Source organism: Oratosquilla oratoria, chromosome 15 (genome assembly GCF_046742065.1).
Source record: "Oratosquilla oratoria isolate Oo_2021 chromosome 15, ASM4674206v1, whole genome shotgun sequence".
Lineage (NCBI taxonomy): Eukaryota > Metazoa > Arthropoda > Malacostraca > Stomatopoda > Squillidae > Oratosquilla > Oratosquilla oratoria.
In genome coordinates, this window is record NC_134791.1 from 37,390,839 (window position 1) to 37,407,005 (window position 16,167).

The 16,167-nt window shown below is 40.1% G+C and overlaps 1 protein-coding gene across 3 annotated transcripts in view; it reads right to left on the reverse strand.

The window, feature by feature from the left end:
* Positions 1 to 4,234: 4,234 nt before the first annotated feature.
* The window catches only part of LOC143033408 (calcyclin-binding protein), an 86,432-nt gene continuing 74,499 nt past the window's right edge, over positions 4,235 to 16,167 (reverse strand). For all 3 annotated transcript variants that reach the window (XM_076198800.1, XM_076198801.1, XM_076198797.1), the window contains one exon: positions 4,235 to 4,419. In XM_076198800.1, the coding sequence (XP_076054915.1) occupies positions 4,412 to 4,419 (8 nt within the window). In that variant the 3' untranslated portion in view covers positions 4,235 to 4,411. The remainder of the gene's footprint in view (positions 4,420 to 16,167) is intronic.

Sequence of the window (16,167 nt, forward strand, 5' to 3'; positions counted from 1 at the left end):
TATTGTAGGCACCGTTAGACCATTTTATTAATCTCAGTATCACTACCTCTCGGTGTGACAGGAGCACCCAGAATCCCAAGCAGTTTTGGATAACTGTTTGATCTAAGTTGAATTCTCCGAGCTATAGTCTCGCTCACTCGGTGTCTGCCCAACCAGAACCATGGATAGGGAGAGCTTGTCCCCTCGCTCACCTGGTGCCATCTTGCATCTATCGCTTGCAGCCTCGTTGCCTCCCGGTCAGTCAATTCGGCCCTCAATGAGAGGTTAGTTTATGATACTAATGGCACTGAATCTGTCCTCAGATATATTCAGTCAGCAAGTTTGGTCAGCGTGTACGGTCGGTGAGTTCAGTCAGCGAATTCGGTTGACAAGTTCGGTTGGTGATTCCGATCGGCGAGTTTTGTCAGCCACTCCAGTTGGCGAGTTCTGTCGTTGAGCTCGGTTGACGAGTTCGGTTGGCAAGTTAGGTCGGCTTGAATGGTTCCCTGTGGAGTTGAGTTTACATCAACCTTTAATATATTCAGAGGACATTGAACTCACAGTCTTCGTGGCCTCTTCATAAGATGTCGGCCCAGCTCGATCAAGGCTTCACTAGGATTTTTTCTTTCTTCATTTTTAACTTTCTCTTATGACCTACACAGTTCGCAATGATCCCTTCGACTTGGAGGCTCCTCCTCGGCTCACATGGTACTCGAACCCTCTGGGGAGAAGAGGGCGTGACAGAGAGACAAACGTGCCTCTAGTTTGTTTGATATAGATTAAAAGAGCAAAATACTATTCAGAGTTGCCAGCTTGCCAGGCCTTCTGCAGTCATAAAAACCCTCAGATTCTGCTGGAGATATCTGTTCGTCAGGTTCCGTCGATCCTTCAGGACCGTTCTGTGTCGGATTCTGTCTGTCCTTCCGTCCGTTGGGTTCCATCAGGTTCTGTCAGGACCGCCCTGTGTTCGATGAAATTTCCACATAACCTACACAAACCTTCCTCACCTCACTTCTATGTCCCTCCGTGTCTTCTTGCTTCCTTTCACTATAGGAAGCAATGAATCATCGTAGTCTTTGTCCAGCCATTTAGTTCCTCGTCGGTCAGCCGGTTTTTGTCTGTTTCTCCAGCCATTTAGTTCCTAGTCGGTCAGCCGGTTTTTGTCTGTTTCTCCAAGCCAGCCGGCCCTCCTTTTCTTTCTATTCGGTTCACGGCTGGATGGCTTCTTCCCTTTTTTTTCTGGTCGGCCAGTCTCTTATCATTATAGTTATCATTTTCGCTTGTTCTGGCCTGCTGCCTTTCGTTTTCTTCAGGCTATTTATTTTCTTTTCCATCATGACCCGGGCGGCCACCCAGTATTCTTTTTATTATTATTTGGGGGTGGGGCAGCCAATTACCCCCCCCCCCGTTCCCGACCGGTTTATTTTCTTTTTCTTCCTGTTCTAGTATGCCGGCTTTATTTCTTCCTCCTCTTTCCGTGCTGGCCGGTATTTTTCTTTTCTCCTTTCTTGGGAGGCCGGCATATTTTTCCATAAGCCAGCTGGGCTTTTCTTTTTATTATTATTTCCCAGCCGGCCGGCATTTTTTTCGATATTCTTCTTTTGACCGACCTATTTTCCTTTCCTCTCCTAACCAGACAGCATTTTTATTTTTTCTTCTTTTCCTGGCCGGCTGGACAATTTTATTATATTATTATTATTGTTGTTTTTTTTACTTTCTTGGCCGGCTGGCTTACTATTTTTTTCCCCTCCTGTTCACCCAGTCTTTTCCTGCTCCAGGTCCCCCGGCAGTTGAGGAGGAGCCATAGCAGCCGGCCAACATGGTTCATTAAATTCCATGCTACAAAGCCCTCTGTGAGGGGCACTGTCCTAGGCTTCCAGTAGGGGGGAAGTTTGTGACATTAAACCATATCATCATCATCATCATCATCCATATATATATATATATATATATATATATATTTATAAATATATATATATATATATATATATATATATATATATATATACAGGGGTTGGACAAAATAATATGAACACCTGCCAAATACACAATATTTATTAATATGGTACTGGGCCACCATTTGTATGTAGAACAGCTGCAATCCTTCTCGGTATGGATTTGTCAATTAAATGAAGCCGCCTTGCTGTGGATGTGCTGCATCTTGCAACACTGCTTCTGACCCAAGGCAGTGAGCGAGATGCAGGGATGACCTGTCATCCAGGAGTAAAGATAAGAAAGAGGAAGCAAGGGTGGTGGGGGTGGGGGGAAATGGGGGTGGAGTATGTGGGGATGGAATGGGTGGGAGTAGATTTTAAGTCTGTTTTTTGGCTACCTCCTTTGTAAGGGGGAAAAAGCCTTTGGTATTATATATTTATATTTTTTCATATTATATATATATATATATATATATATATATACACACACACATTATATATATATATATATATATATACACACACACACACACACACACATATATATATATATGCAAGTATTATGACGCAACATCGTACGTCTGGCATACGGTGCCACCTACGTAGGCGGCATGAGGAGCAAGTGGATACGCGAGGCTGCCATATCGGCGTCTTGATTATATTTATTGTAGTTGCCCCTGCGTAATGACATACTCTCTAAACTGTCTTCATCACATTTTCTATGGTTATCAAAATTCACGGGTGAAAGAGGGAACGATCGATATAAGCGGTGACTATTTTTTATGATGCAAGTATTATGACGCAACATCGTACGTCTGGCAGCTAATGCTGCCCGCGAGATTTTGGCCCGGAGTGAAGTGGATATTCATCACACACCTGCTTCACCGACACTCCACTTTCCAACTTTTTAATCAACAAACAGCTCCACGTGTTCCGGCACAGTTGTAAACAAAGCGACCATAGGTCATCTGGCGGTCAACTGCAGAAACATTGGACCGCGTCCGGTCGCTCCAGACGATACGGAAGCTACAGATTTTGTCTGTTGCATCCGAAATCCGTTAAAGCGAGGTCCGTTAAATCGAGGTATGAGTGTATATACACACACATATATATATATGTATATAAATATATCTTTTTATGAATCAATGTGTGTTTGTTGAAACAGTTAGCATTGTCCTTTACAGGTCTTCAAGAAAACCACTATCTGCACCATACATTTCTCTTTCTAGTTTATTTTTCATGGCACAGAGACCTACAATACTCCACAGTAAGGTTTCCGTTTCAAGGAGCTTGTTGGCATTCATCCTTCCCTTGCAGATACTCAAGAGTAACTAGCATGCATTCTCACGTAGCCACATTCTTTCCATTTGGTTAATTTAAATTAAGTCTGGTTTGGTGCCAAAAGATCTACCAAATGTTAAAATTAACATAAAAATTCCTCAAACATCACCCACCTATACTAGTGCCCACCAGAGATCAACATGTAGCCTACACCCAGTCTTGTAGATGTTTTTTAGGCTTTGTGAGATTACTTTTCAGAAACGAGGTGATAGCATCCATAGTATACAGATGTATTAGTTATCTAAATCAGCAATACTACAGTTTTGTTCATGCAGATGTTATACAATGTTTAGTTTTTGTAACCATAGTTTTTACACGACTTAAAAACATCTAACTTGCAAAAGTGATCTGTTTTATTACATGGCAAGATGAATTTTCTGAATACTGTATTCTAATAAGATTTCTATTTATTTCATTGGTTAGTTCATTTAACAATCTTTACTTTAAATATGGTGAACAATTCAATTGGATGCATTTAATGTATTATACATGTAACAGAAGTTTAATTTTACACTGTAGTTACTGTAGGGTAGTTAATATGCATCTTCACACATTGAAGAAGTTGGTTTGTAATTCAGTATTATAGATGAATGACCGCAATAGTGAGTCCAACCACTGTGGGCATTAATTAGCTCATTTAAGCTAACACCTCATTTAAGATAATACTTTGGGCCAGCTTTCAAGGCAAGGACTACCTGTCCTAGCTGGGTCTGGCAAGGCGACTCAGCTGTAGCAGTTGCAAGTTCATGTGATAGTACCTTACCTGGGGCATGTTCAAGTCTGCTTCATTTACATTCACAAATTGGTACAATTGATGCTGTTTTTTTTAATCTTTGAGCAGTCTCCTCTTCTAACATGCATTGCACATCCTCATCAAGCAATCTTCTCAGGAATTTCCCCTCTTTTTAATCATTTCTATGTACCCTACCATGCTCATTAATATAATAAATGCATTTATGAAAGGTGCAGTTAAATACAAGTTATGTTTGCAATCTTAATGTCTTTCTTATGGAAGATATGGGTATCTTCCTACAAAAACAATAATACAATTATTCCTGAATAAAAGCACAACTCTCCTTTACAGGTCCATAGCTCCTACTCCAGATGAAATATCACCTAAGCCTTTCTGCTTCTGCTGACTTTCATACCATGTCTTCTTAATCATCTGAAATTGTAGAGAGAGAAAATTATTCATCTAAGAATAAGAGAGAAAAGCCATATTTCAAAATTAACTTTCATCTAGTGACATATTTTGTTCTGGCTGAGGCAGGTTATTTCTTCTAGCTATGGGGGAAGTAATCTCTGGTGAAAATGGATTGTAGTCTGAAAGTATATCACAAATTTAGGAATGTGAGCTCACAAATTTCTCTTCAATATGATTCAAATTCTCGGATGCAGCATTGGATGCCAGAGGCACAATGATTGATTCATAACAATACTCGCGTTTTACACAAGTCACTGCTGTATTAACCATTCTCTTTCACAAAGTAATAATAAACACAGAAAACATGATCAAGCCAGTTCACAGAATTTGGGGGCTACTCAGCTACAACTAGAAAATAAATATAATCAAGATGCTGAAACCAGCATCCTTAAATCCACTTGTGCCTCATGATGCCTATGTAGGGGTCATCGTATTGAAGAGGTTAAACAGTAGTTTCAACTTGATGCTGAAGGAATCATTATTGTCTTGCTTGACTGACGAAAAATAAAATGTGTGTTTGTACACTTATATACATAATTGTACACACATGCAGACACACATATGGCTTTCTGGTGTAGTTGCAGTTTCTCACACAGGATTTGACCGAGCCCTGCTAACAGCTTGTAAGTTTCAATTACATTGTAAGTCACTACTGTCCCCCTTAAACAAGGGAATGGGGTGTGTATGTGTAATATCACAACACTGCCACAGGGAGAGCAGTAGTTATTGTTGTTGTTATTGTTACCTAGACTGTATGGCAGAGCAGTTCTGTCTCCCTGAAGAATACCATGGTTGAAACTGGGGTTTCCCACAAATCCTTTATAGAGGGTATATTGTGTTGTGTGCATAAATGTGTACAATGAAGTCTTCCATTATGTGTTGGGATGAAGTGCTGTATCCTAGATAGCTATCTGTGATACAATAATCCAGCCTCTTCTGGTAGCTTAGAAGTATTTACCTAATTGTACTATACAGGTATGGAGCAATGTTATTTGGGTCCTGTTTCCTATCCTCTAATTTTCTATACCTAGACTCAAATTCATGTACAGCTCCAACTGGATGGTGGCTGCACTGCAGTCTGGCCAGGTGAACTCTGTCCTTTTGGAGTAGAGAGGATTCACATGGATGGATATCAGGGGGTCTGGCAGGCAGCAATGTATTGTCTTTTAGTTTGTTGTTGCAGTGAAAGATATGATTATGGACATCCTTCTGGAGAGTGGTGTCTGGCGGTTGTGTAGGAAAAAAATATCTGTGGGTAATATAGGTATTTTGGTGTTGTTTTGATGTTTCTTGACATGTGTGGGTGTCTATGTACAGTAAACTCGCGCTTATCCGAACGCGTTTTAACCGAATAATCGCATTAACCGAACATTTTCTCAATACGGTAGTGGTAAAGATTTGTACTGCACAAGCCTGCAACACCGAATGTAGGTGGACACTTCTGTGGTTTACAGATTTCTTAACAATGATACCAGTACCTCCATGGGCACGGCCCCCAATCATAGGAGATCTGTAAAATTTATAATTAAGTCCAACATTAGGGGATAAATTGCCAAGCATAGTTTCTTGCAGACAAAAAACACACATCATGTTCTTTAAAGAGAATCCCAACCTGCTCTCGATGAGAATTAAAACCTTGAATATTCCATTGAATTATGGACATTATACCATTTTCTTTTTCTTTTTTGGGTCTACTGGTCTGGTAAGAGAAGTCTGGGAGAGAGAGAGTTTACAAGGTGGGTTCTTTTCTAATTTCTTTGCTTTTGCGGGTGGCATCCTCCTCTCTGACAATGGTCCGACCGACGATGTAGAGTCTGGGTTATTAGTTTCTTTCTTAGATTGCTTATCACGATTTGGGGAAGAAGATGGAGATGAGGGTGGACTGTGGAGTCTTTTACTGCGCACAGCTTCAGACTCCATAGCTTTGATTCTGTGCGCCTCAACTGAGTGAGGCACATCAGTCCGTGATCCCTTTATTGCCCCCCCCCCCCCCGAGTTTGGAAGTTTGACTGATTGAGAGGAGGCTTTATTAGAGGAACCCTGTGGGGTTTCAGCAATGAGAACTTTAGGTGCCCCTCTAGATGGGGCAGGAGGCATTCCCTCAACTGGGGAAGAGAGAACCTCCGCAGAGGAGGGTTGAGGAGTACTACAATTTCCAAGTTGTGGAGAAGAACGATTTGGTCTAGTAGTGACTCTTTCACGTAGAGGCTTGGGTTCAGCATTTCGTTGATCCTCATTGCACCTCTACTGAGTTAGGCACACTAGTCAGCAATCCCTCTCCTGGGGAGTCCTCCAAGTCTGGAAGAGAGATTGCCTGAGAGGAGGCTTCATTAGAAGAAGCCTGTGAGGTTTCTACAATAGAAACCTTAGGTGCCCCTCCAGATGGGGCAGGGGACACCCCTTCAACAAGGGGTGGGGAAACCTCCGCACAGGAGGGTTCAGAAGTATTACAAATTCCTAGTTGAGAAGAAAGACCATTAGGTTTCATAGTAACAGTTTTACACTGAGGCTTGGGTTCAGTGTTAACAGAAGAATTCATATTAGCATTTCTATTTCTATTGCCTTCTACAGTTGGCTGATCCACTTTACTATTTGTTTTAACAACATCACTGTATCTTTTGGAATTACTTAATAGTCTTTTAGCATGTCCTACACTTATATGTTCTGCATGAGCTTTTAGTAGTATTTCCTGTTCCTTCTTATAAATTACACAGTTCTTATCTCTGGCATCATGCTCTTCTTTTCAATTTATACAAACTGTTGGGCGGGAACAATCCCCATGCTCAGGCTGAGCACATATCAAACACACTTTGTCTCTTGCACATCTGCGGGAAGGATGGCCAAATCCATAGCAGTTAAAGCACTGAAGGGAACGGGGCTTAAACTGCTTCACATAAACAATCTCTTTTTCTATCTCTACATAATGAGGTAGATCTTCACCACAAAAACTTAGGATAATCATAGAAGAACGAGGGATTTTAGCAACCTTCCAAACATTAGTTGGGCACATTTCTAAAATTTCTTCTTCATCAAAGTCATACAGATCTCTATTAAAAATTACCCCTTTGGCATATCTAAAGGTATAGTGGGGTTTGACTTCTTAATGTCCGATTTCTGTTTCAAGTTAAGCACCATGGCAGCTTGTTCATAAGATTTTACATGAATTAGGAAGGAATTTCTTCCAAATCGTGATACCTAGGAGTTATTCAAATTACCAGAGCCAAGGTGACTCTTCAAGAATCTTCTAAACTCGAATAAGTTAGCACGTTCTTTTGCAAGAGTGACAATAAGCCACTTAGCTGGATTGGGAGGCCTCTGCACACTTTCCTTCCTTTCCTCTACCAGCTTTTCTGGATAAAAGATATCCAGGTTAGGTGGCGCTCTAGCAACAAGTTGGGCCGAAGATTCATTCTCATTGCAATTATTATAAAACAAGCAGGCAGCAGCTGCATCCTGATTAGAAAGAAATGAGATCCACACTAGCCAAGTTGTCAATTAGTTTAACTCTGATCTCTTTAATTTGTCCAAATTTACGGAACTTTTCATATAAGTCTGTATAACTCTTTTCAAGAGAGACATATTTTAAATGTAAGATTCTATGACTATTAGGAGCAGTATTTGATTGATTGATTTTACCGAAGTCCTTTTTCAAGCCGGAGTCATCAACTGGGGGTTTTATTTTTGCTGAGTCAATAGCATCAACATTAGGATTGGCAATATTAGGAGAGGGATCGGGGGGTTTAGGAGGAGGATCAGGTAGTGGTGGGGGTTTAGAATAGTCAGTTTGAACAGACGCCATGATCGTGTATATCTATGAGGCCACACCATATATTAAGAAAGAATGGGAAATGCATAGAGGGAGATACTGCAAGCAATAAAAGAAAAGTCTCTGCAGAGTCGGCAGGTTCCAGAAACGACTATTTACACATGCAGGGCCTCGGAGGTGAGTTGGAGACTTTGTCAACCCGGGGTTTGTCCTCTTTTGTTTTGTCCCATTTAGGATGGGTCCGGCGTAGTCACTCTGCATGTGTACTGGATAGGGAGAAAGGAAGTCGGTAGCCTAGTACCTGCCTCGCAAACATGCATTCCCCAGTCGGTGAGCTTTCGGCCCTCGCAGGGAGTAGTGACCTCGTGGTATACATCCCCACTTGACTGGGTTCAGACATGTAGCTTGGGAGGCACCAAGATACCAGAACCTTCCTTAACAAGTATTAGAGAAAGATGGTGAAAAAGGAGAGTAGGGTAGCAAATATGAAGAATAGGGATAGGGGAGTTCACAAAGCAAAAGGGTGAGGGACCCCCTATCTATTCACTACCCCCCCCCCCCAAAAAAAATCTTTTGGTTCAGTTTTCGTCTGGTAGCTCGGGGCTGACCTCTCCAGTATGGTTGCACCTGGCTGGCACAGCTCAGCCTGTCCTTACTACATGGAAGCCCCCCCACTACATCAAAGTACTGGGCCTCGGGGGGGGGATATCACTTAGATCTCTACTCATTATGTACCTGTATCTGGGTTCTCTATCCATCTCTACTCTTAGTAATCCATTTCCTTCTCTTTCAAACCCGGAAAATCTACTTACGTCTAATCTTTGGTATTCTCTGGGTGTTAAAGCGAAGCATGATTTTTTTCTCACTACTCCTAGTGGAGTTTCGATTTTTGTTTCTTCCAGGCTTCTTTTAGTTGCGTGTGTGTGTGTGTTTGTGTGTGTGTGTGTGTGTGTGTGTGTGTGTGTGTGTTTGTGTTTGTGTGTGTGTGTGTGTGTGTGTGTGTGTATGTGTGTGTGTGCATTTACCTAGTTGTAATATATGGGAAGCGGGGCTATGCATGTGGTGACCCGTTTTTGTATCTCACAAGTTCAAGTTTGTTCTTAAATTCTTGTATTGTGTTTGCACACACTATTTCTACATCCAATTTGTTCCCTATATCTATCATTCTGTGTGGGAAGCTGTTCTTTTTCAGGTCTCTTCTGTAGTTATCTTTTTTGAGTTTCATTGCATGTCCTCTTGTTTTTCCTGTCCTGCTTTAACAAGTCCTTCATTAATCAAGGCATTCTTTTCCTTTCATAATTCTGTAGATGGTTAGTAGGTCCCCTCATTCTCTTCTTTGTTCTAGGGTTGGCAATTCCAGTTCGACCAGTCTTTGTTCATATGTCAGGTTTGCCAGTGTTGGGATCAACTTTGTTGTTGCTCTTTGTATTCTTTCTAATTTTATATTCTTTTCTGTACTGAGTGACCATATCAGCACTGCATATTCCAGTGTATGTGTGTGTGTGTGTGTGTGTGTGTGTGTGTGTGTGTGTGTGTGTGTGTGTGTGTGTGTGTGTGTGTGTGTGTGTTTACCTAGTTGTATTTTACGGGAAGGGGAGCTATGCTTGTGGTGTCCCGTCTTCATATCTCGTTTTATCTAAACTATTTTTAAATTCATGTATTGTTTTTGCACACACCACTTTCTCATCTAACTTGTTCCAACTGTCTATTACTCTGTGAGGAAAGCTGTTCTTTTTCAGATCTCTTCTATAGCTGTCTTTCTTGATTTTCTTTCCGTGTCCTCTTGTATTTCTATCATCCCATTTTATTAGATCCTCACTATCAATAATTTCTATGCCTTTCATGATTCTGTAAATATCTATCAAATCTCCTCTCTTCTTTGCTCTAGTGTCTGTAGCTCAAGTTTTGCTAGTCTCTCTTCATATGATAGTTTTGAGAGTGTTGGTGCCAATTTTGTAATTGCTCTTTGTATTCTTTCAAGTTTTTTTAACACATTTTTTTGTACTTGGTGACCACATCGTTGCTGCATATTCCAATCTTGGTCTTATCAGAGTGATTAGTATTTTCTTCACCATTTCTTCGTCCAGGTATGTAAATGCCACTTTGATTGTTCTTATTAAATTATAAGCTTCACCAAAAATCTTATCTATTTGTTTCTCAGGTAACATATTCATAACAATGACTCCCAGGTCCTTCTCATTTTCTACTTTTTTTATTCTCTCTTCTCCCAATTTATATGATCCTGTTATTCTGTTTTTGCTTTTTCCAAATTCCATTATACTACAGTTTTTAGTATTGAGCTCCATCTTCCACTTCCTACTCTATTCCCAGACTTTATTTAGATAACTCTGTAGTGATTCACAATCTTCTTCCGTGTTCACTTTTTTTAATAGTTTTGCATCATCTGCAAAAAAGCTCATATAACTTTCAATTTCTTCATCCATATCATTAATATATATAGCAAACATTATTGGGGCCAAAACTGTTCCTTGTGGAACACCACTTATTACTTCATCCCAATTTGAGTGTTTGTCTCTTATCACTACTCTCATTTTTCTTTCTTGCAAAAAGTCTTCCATCCATTTAAGCAGTTTGCCCTGTATTCCTTCGGTTTCTAATTTCTTAAGCAACTTCTTATGTGGTACTTTGTCAAAAGCTTTTTTAGGTCTAGAAATGCACAATCAGCCAATCCATCACTTTCTTGTATTATATCTATTAGCCTTGAATAGAAACATATTAAATTGGTGACGCATGATCGTCCTTGTCTGAATCCAAATTGCCTTGGATTTGGCACGTTTTTTCTAAATATTTTACCTATCTACTTTTGACAATTCTTTCACAAATTTTTGCTATTGTACTTGTTAGAGAGACTGGCCTATAGTTGGTAGGGTCTTCTTTATTTCCCCCTTTATATATAGGTACTACATTTGCTCTTCTCCAATCTTTTGGAACTTTTCCTTCTTTCAAGGAACTGTTTATTATGCTATGTATTTTGTCTGCCAGTTCATTCCTGCATTCTTTCAAAATCCAGTTTGCTATTTCATCTGGTCCATGCGATTTTCTAACATCAAGATTACTCAAGTGTTTCATTATTTCATTTTTTGTTACTTCTATTTCTTTCATAGTAGGGACTTTCTCTTTCCATTCGATCTCTCCAGGTTGTATGTTCTCCCTTGTAAACACTGATTTAACCCCTTCACTCCGGGGCACATCGCACGCCTGGCAGCATTAGCTGCTAGACGTGTGATGTTGCGTCATAACAATCGCATTATAAAAAATAAAGTCACTGCTCAATCGTTCGTTCTCTTTCACCCGTGAATTTTGATAACCATAGAAAATATGATGAAGCCAGTTTAGAGAGAATGAGGGTCACACAGGTACGACTACAATAAATATAATCAAGACGCCGACGTCAGCATCATCGCGTACCAACTTGCTCCTCATGATGCCTACATAGGCGTCACCGTATGGAAGTGGTTAAAATGCTTGTTCATAATTTCCGTCATTTCTAATTTCCTCTGTGTATTCAACTCCTTGTCTTAATTTCTCCAAATCTTGTTTGTTTTTCAGTTAGTTGTTTACAAATTTGTAAAATAATTTTGGTTGATCTTTACATTTTTCTATGACATCTTTTTCATATTTTCTCTTTTCCTCTCTGCACACTTGTACATATTCATTTCTATAACAAGTATATATTTTCCATTTTTCAGTTCTTTTTGTCTTTCTTCCGTGTCTTTTGACTCCCTACAACTTTTGTTGTACCAGCACTTTACATATTCTTTTTCTTGTTTTTGTCTTGGGACATACTTTTCCACTCCTTTTTTATAAATTTTTGTTAAAATATTCCATTTCTCTTCCACTGTTGTTTCTTCTTTGTATATTCCTTCACAGTTTTCTTTTTGAAAGAATTCTCTTATTCTATCAAAGTTTGTTTTTCTATACATCATTCTTCCTTTTCTATATTGTTCATTTCTTTTCATGTATTTTTCCTCATTTAGTTCCAGTTTAATCAATATGTGGTCACTTTTACTTATTGGTGTTTTATATTCAATCTTTTCCACTATTCTAGGTTCAGATGTGATTATTAGGTCCAGTCTCAATGGTTCTTCATTTCTATACCTAGTGTTCTCCTGTATCCACTGTGTCGTTGTATAGTCAATAATCATCTCGAATAGAACATTTCCCCATGAGCCGTCTCCACCCTTTACTGTCATCTCTTCCCAGCAGACTTCTTTGCAATTAAAGTCGCCCATCATAACTATTCATCCTCCGTCTTCCATTATCTTATTTAATGTTATCCTTGTGTCTTCTAACATACTTTTATGTTCACTCTCTTCCCACGAGGCTGTTTTTGAAGGCACATAATTTATTACAAACTTTCTGCTCTTCTTGTCTTTGTCTTCCACTTCGATCATAATCATCTCTACTGTATTCTTTCCATATGTGACACACCTCACCTTTATATCCTTCTTAGTCAGGAACATAACTCCACCCCCTTGTTTTGTCTCTCTGTTTCTAAACCAATAATTATATGCATCATGTCCTACACTGTTGGGTGGTAGTGAACCTTTTAATTTCGTTTCTACAATTCCCATTATGTCCGGTTCTTTTTCCTTCAGATAATCATTCAACTCATTCAATCCTGTTATTAATCCATCTATATTTGTGTAAGACACTTAGTTTTCTGCCACTTCCATTGTATTCTGTTTCCCTTTTGTTTTTCTCTAGTATGTCGTATTTGCTTACTTTCATATTCACTACTCTCAATAGAATTTCTCTTTTTCTGACTCTGTTCTCTTCTCGTTTTTTTCCTTAGCTTCATGTCTTTTCATTTTTTCCTCCTCTCTTTCCTCTTTTTATCCATACCTTTTTATATTGTTCATTTGCTGCTAGTTTCCCTGTTTTTGCCAAGATATTCTCTGCCGTCGTTTGTGACCTGAATTTTATCTTAATTGGTCTGGTCTTATCTGTACTATACTTTCCGAGTCTAAACATCTCTTCAATTTGTTTACAAGACGCCTGACCTCCTGGACCAAGTCCTCCCCTTCCTCATTTCCTTTCATTTCCCTCAGTAATCCCTCCCCTTCTCCTTTTTCCTCACTTTCCCACTACACCACGAGCTTTCCCCTTCCCTGCAAATACAATAAGGTACTTTGCGCTGAGATCCACGAAAATTTCACTTTTTCTTCAGAACTCCAATCTTCGCCGTCAATCCGACGAAAGTGTGTGTGTGTGTGTGTGTGTGTGTGTGTAATACCTAGTTGTATTTTACAGGACGGGAGCTATGCTCATTGTGACCCGTTTTCGTATCTCTCCACGTCCAGTTTAGTTTTGAACTCGTGTATAGTTCTGGCATTTACTGTTTCACTGTTCAGCCCATTCCAGGCATCGATCACTCTGTGCCAGAAACTGTTCTTTTTCAGATTTCTTCTGTAACTGTCTTTCTTTAATTTTTTTGCGTGTCCTCTTGTTTCTCTTGTATCCCATTTTAATAGGTCATCTCTATCGAGAACTTCCATCCCTTTCATAATTCTGAAAATGGTCAATAAGTTGCCTCTTTCCCTTCTCTGCTCTAATGTTGACAGCTGTAATTTTTCCAATCTTTGTTTATATGTTAAATTTGATAGTGTGGGTGCCATCTTTGTTGCAGCTCTTTGGATTCTTTCTAATTTCCTTGATATAGCATGTTCTAATTTCGGTCTTATCAATGTAACAATTAATTTCTTAACCTCTTCACTCCGGGGCACATCGCACATCTGGCAGCATTAGCTGCCTGACGTGTGATGTTGCGTCATAATAATCACATTATAAAAAATAAAGTCAGTGCTCAATTGTTCGTTCTCTTTCACCCGTGTATTTTGATAACCATAGAAAATTGATGAAGCCAGTTTAGAGAGAATGGAAACTACGTAGGTATGAGACTACAATAAATATAATCAAGATGCCGATGTCGGCATCATCGAGTACCCACTTGCTCCTCATGCCGCCTACGTAGGCGTCACCATATGGAAGTGGTTAACCATCTCCTCATCCATGTAGTAGAAGGCCACTTTCATTGATCTTAATAAATTGTAAGTCTCTCCGAATAACTTGTTTACATGTTTGTCAGGTGTCAAGTCACTTGAGATGATTACTCCTAGGTCCTTCTCTGAGTTTACTTTCTTTACTACTTTGTTTCCCATTGTATATTTTCCCAAAACTCTATTTTTGCCTTTTCCAAATTCCATTATGCTACATTTCTTGATGTGTATTTGCCTAGTATTTTACGGGACTGGAGCTATGCTCGTGTTGACCCATTTTTGTATCTCTCTATATCTAGTTTGCTTTTGAATTCGTGTATATTTCTGGCATTAACTGTTTCACTGTTCAATTTGTTCCAGATGTCAATTACCCTCTGTGGGAAACTGTTCTTTTTCAGGTCTCTTCTGTAACTGTCTTTCTTTAGCTTCTTTGTGTGTCCTCTTGTTTCTCTCTTGTGTGTGTGGTCTTTGGATCACGTGTTGGATTCGTGATCGACAGCTATTTCCCTCCCGGAAGAGAGCTCAGAGCTCGTATGACCAATCTATGGGTAATGCTATGACCTTTCACACACACACACACACCCAACTCCCCGCCCACGAGAGTCAGAGTAATAACCCGAAGCACAGCGATACCGAAATAATTTCGGCCCTGGGCAGGATTCGAACTGGGTACTGCGAGCACCACCATAGTTCCCAGTCCAGCGCTCTACCAACTACGCCACCAAGTCGTGTGTGTGTGTATTTACCTAGTTGTATTTACCTAGTTCTAATATACGGGAGGGGAGCTATGCTCGTGGTGACCCGTCTTTGTATCTCTCCGCATCAAGTTTTATCTTAAAATCTTGTATAGTGTTAGCACATACTGTTTTGTTGTCTAATTTGTTCCATGTATTTATCGCTCTGTGTGGGAAACTGTTCCTTTTCAAGTTTTTTCTATAACTATCCTTTTTCAATTTTTTTCCGTGTCCTCTTGTTTTACCGTTGTCCCACATTAATAGGTTGTTCCTGTCTAAAACTTCCATTCCTTTCATTATTCTGTAGATAGTTAGCAAATCTCCTCTTTCTCTTCTTTGTTCCAGAGTTGGTAGGTTCAATTTGGATAGTCTTTGCTCATATGTTAGTTCGGCGAGTGTCGGTGCTAGTTTTGTTGTCGCTCTTTGTAATCTTTCTAGTTTCTTAATATTCTTTTTGGTACTGGGTGTCCAAAGTGATGCTGCGTACTCGAGTTTTGGTCTTATTAGTGTAGTAAGTATTTTCCTTATCATTTCTTCGTACATATAGGTAAATGCGTGTGTGTGTGTATTCACTTTGGTCTTTGGATCACGTGTTGGACTCGTGATCGACAGCTATTTCCCTCCTGGAAGAGAGCTCAGAGCTCGTAGGTCCGATCTATGGGTAATGCTATGACCTTGCACACACACACACCCCCACGAGAGTCAGAGTAACGACCCGAGGCACAGCGATACCGAAATAATTTCGGCCCTGGGCAGGATTCGAACTGGGTGCTGGGAGCATTTCTGCTTCCCAGTTCAGCGCTCTACCAACTATGCCACCGAGTGTGTGTGTGTGTGTGTGTGTGTGTGTGTGTTTGACCACCTTGGTCTTTGGATCATTTATTGGACTTGTGATTGACAGCTATTTCCCTCCTGGAAGAGAGCTCAGAGCTTGTATGACCGATCTATGGGTAATGATGTGATCCTACATGCACCCCCCCCCCCTAGGAGAGTTGGAGTAACGACTCGAAGCGCAGCAATACTGAAATTATTTCAGCCCTGGGCAGGATTCAAACCCGGACTGCCATAGTGATAGTTGGGGACTCTACCAACTGCGCCACAGAGTCGTGTGTATGTGTGTGCATGTTCCTTCCCATATTGCCAAAATGAAGTTAGCAAAATATGTTTTGGTGAAATATCAAGGGATTCT